Raw genomic sequence first — 3764 nt, 5'->3', positions numbered from 1 at the left:
ATCTGGATGAAAGTAGAAACTAAATTATGCCCAGTCTCATTATATTCTCCAAGAATGCTTTAGTTCAACATTTCTATTGCAGATACAAAGAAACCCAGAAACAAGCACAGACATATTCTTTTCCAAAGATATACAAAAGATTTTTTCTCCTTGGTGCTCTCAGCTGCAAGTGAGAATCTACCATTTCAGTCACCACATTATTTTTTAATAATCACTTCTGCAAACATCTCACCGCGAACCATGACGTCTTGGACTGGGTCTTATTTTTATGCATGTCCCTAACACACAGCGCCTTGTCATAATCACACTGCTTAACACTTGTATAGCATCTGATATTCTTGATGTAGGGGTTCTCTGCTAGGGTAGGGTACACTGCCATTATTTTTTGTTATTGGTATTAGTTACGATAATAGTTTTGAATGATACACTTTTTAACATTGGGATAAACACACGTCTACCTTATATTTTCTCTCCCATTTACTTACATTCCCATATGCTCTAGAGAGTAACCAGTGTCCAAGGAGTTGGGCATACATGCAATTCCAGTTATGCTCTCTTCAGTGCTATATTCCTATTGTAAATGGAGATTTCTCTCTTGGGTTTGAAAGATACTACTTAGTTCCTTGTAGTACAGAAATCCTCAGGCATTCTTGGTCTTTTATAATCCTCATGCCTGGGAGGAAAGAAGACTGAAGATTCTCTTACTCTTCACATTCTAGGAAGACTTCTTGACACCACAAGATAAGTAACAACATGCCAAGTTAGCTTTTTTATTTATACGACTATTATTTATTGAGAAGCTATTAGGTGTACTTAATACAGGTTCTAGATACTGAAGAGAATTCAGCTGAAGATACATACAATTTATATCTTCCCCTGAAGGATAGAAAGTCCAACGGAAAAGAGAGATGAGAAAAATGCGTTATAATATTTCAAAATTAAGTAAACACATTAAACTGGGGATTAATGTCATATGTAAATTCTTAGAACAGAGACAACTCTTTATGGGGTGATATCAAGGAAGTTCCCCAAAAAAGCAGATTTAGCTAAAGCCTTAGAATAATGGTAAAAGATCTGTAAATAAAAAATGAGTAACAAGCTAGCCTAAGCAAGGAGTAGAGGCAAAGAAGATGAAACATATCTGCATGATAAGGATGCATTCCATGAAGGTTGATATGATCACAGACCCATAGTTCAGTTTCCAAAATAAGACCTTAAAAGTCACAGAGAGTTGGAATATGAAGTCATGGGTAAATTTTGAGGAGGGGAGTAATATGATATAATTTATATTATAGAAATTTACCTGGAATCAGGGTTTGCATCTTCAGATGCATTGAAAAGAGATGTGGGTGCGATAGGAAGGACAAGCACAATGGGGTGTCAGTAGGAGTTAAGGGAAGTAATGGAAATGGACAAGGGTCCTGAGGAAGATGGGGGTTCTCTCTGCAGGAGGAAGGTCTCTGAGGTGGGCACTGGAGGATGCAGAGGTATATTCTATCCTGGAAATCTTGTTCCAGATTGCGGAACAGAATGAAGTTCCAGAAGCAACAGTCAGCATAATAAGGGTATGCAAAGGTGGAGCCAATGACCATGCCAGTAAGTGTGGCCATCAGGGGCAAGGGAAATGCAGGTCCAAGTTATGGAGAGATGGGAAGTAACAGTTGAACTATTTAAGGAAAATGTTAATGAGAAGATGCTGAGGATCATGGACAAAGTCACCTCTCAATGTAGCGTGTGAAAACCATGTATTCTGCAACTGAGGGTCCAGGCATGTGAGGACAAGCAAGCAAAAAGGCCAGGTTTGCGTGATAAACAGTGAGGGCCGAGGGATGTGAATGACAGCTGCATCCTGCAAGAGGAGATGAAGGGATAGTTGGAGCTGAGAAACATCAAGAACCATTTGCCTGTTTTGTTAGAATGATTGTGGAGATGCAAAGTTGGATGTGCTCTTGGCTGATTTTAGGCACCACTTTTTGCCTAAAATATAATCTGGATGGAGGTGGAGTAATGAATTTAGAACTCAGATCTTAACACCTATTCAATGATGAACAATTTCTTATGATTCTACTCATTTTCAGAGGTTTATCTTGATACTATCTACCCCTCTCTTGGATTGTCTCCAAATGATGTACCGTCCATGGAGCGGGGCAAATGAGACCTTGGTGAGGGAGTTTGTCTTCCTTGGCTTCTCTTCTCTGGCTGGGCTGCAGCGACTGCTTTTCATAGCCTTCCTGCCCCTCTACCTGTTCACCCTGGGCACCAATGCCATCATCATTTCCACCATCATGCTGGATAGAGCACTTCACACCCCCATGTACTTCTTCCTTGCCGTCCTCTCCTGCTCTGAGACCTGCTACACCTTCGTCATTGTACCCAAGATGCTGGTGGACCTACTGGCCCAGAAGAAGACCATCTCCTTCCTGGGCTGTGCCATCCAGATGTTCACCTTCCTCTTCCTTGGCTGTTCTCACTCCTTCCTGCTGGCCGCCATGGGTTATGACCGCTATGTGGCCATCTGTAACCCTCTGCGCTACACGGAGCTCATGGGACACCGGGTGTGTGTGGGACTAGTGGGCGCTGCCTGTGCCTGTGGCTTTACTATTGCACAGATTATCACCTCCATGGTATTTCATCTGCCTTTCCACTCTTCTAATCAGCTCCATCATTTCTTCTGTGACATCTCCCCTGTCCTCAAAGTGGCATCCCACCATACCCACTTGAGTCAGATTGTCATCATCATGCTCTGTGCATTGGTCCTAGTTGTCCCCCTGTTACTGATTTTGGTATCTTATATACACATCATCTCTGCCATAGTCCAGTTTCCTTCCACATTAGGCAGGTACAAAGCTTTCTCCACCTGTGCATCCCACCTCATTGTTGTCATAATCCATTATGGTTGTGCCTCTTTCATCTACTTAAGGCTCAAGTCCACCTCCTCCTCCAGCCAAGATGCTCTCATATCTGTCTCCTACACCATCCTCACTCCATTGTTCAACCCGCTGATTTATAGCCTCAGAAATAAAGACTTCAGGTCAGCACTTCGTAGATCTGTGGAAAGAACCATTTCCCTGCCCCAACGTTAATCAAGATCCTCCTCTCTCCAAGCAGTAAATTGCAAGGTGTGCAAGGAAAAGCTACCAGAGCAGAAGTGATCAAGCAAGAGAACAGTTTTCAAGAACAGAGATCATTTCCTTCATTTCCATATATAAAATTCAGAAAAATACATCTTGCTGCAATCACGTCCATTATTGCTCATTGAGTTTTTTTTTCAGTTGAGGAAAAAATAATGGATGGCTATTATAGGAAAACTTGTCTGTGTTCAGAATTCTAGAGTCTGGCAAATACTATTATTCAGTCTCAGCCAGATGGGAAACCAACCCTGAAAAATACTTCACAGCCATGACTCCCTGTTTCAGGGAACCAAGAAGCTTCTGTCTCCATATTTCTCCCTTTCTCTAAGTTTCCTGAGTCTCAGTCTTTCGATATTGGCAGACCACAGTGCTTACATCACATAACATTTGTACATGAGTGTGATGATATCTGGTGCTTAAGATATAGCCAAGTAAAGTTCAAGCAAGAAAATTGGACAAGAAGTTATTCATTTATGTGTTTCTAACGTATTACGGGACCCAATTTTTTTTTCTAATTTTCTATGCACTGATACAAATCTAATTTTTTTTTTCTAGAATCCCTTGAAGACACTTGCAGAAGCATGGGTTAAAAAGAACACCTAAAATCTCAGAGCATGGCCAAGAAAGGCCAGC

General features: G+C 41.4%; 1 protein-coding gene across 1 annotated transcript; it reads left to right on the top strand.

Moving 5' to 3' along the window:
- Positions 1–2126: 2126 nt before the first annotated feature.
- LOC111138830 (olfactory receptor 10K2) lies at positions 2127–3083 on the top strand. Its single transcript, XM_022490731.1, has one exon. It carries the CDS (start codon positions 2127–2129, stop codon positions 3081–3083), a length of 957 nt encoding a protein of 318 aa, XP_022346439.1.
- Positions 3084–3764: the final 681 nt, after the last annotated feature.

Source organism: Enhydra lutris, unplaced genomic scaffold (assembly GCF_002288905.1).
Source record: "Enhydra lutris kenyoni isolate GAN:26980312 unplaced genomic scaffold, ASM228890v2 scaffoldscaffold94, whole genome shotgun sequence".
Taxonomy (NCBI): domain Eukaryota; kingdom Metazoa; phylum Chordata; class Mammalia; order Carnivora; family Mustelidae; genus Enhydra; species Enhydra lutris.
Note: the sequence above shows the minus strand (reverse complement) of the source record. Positions and strands in the feature narration are given on the sequence as shown.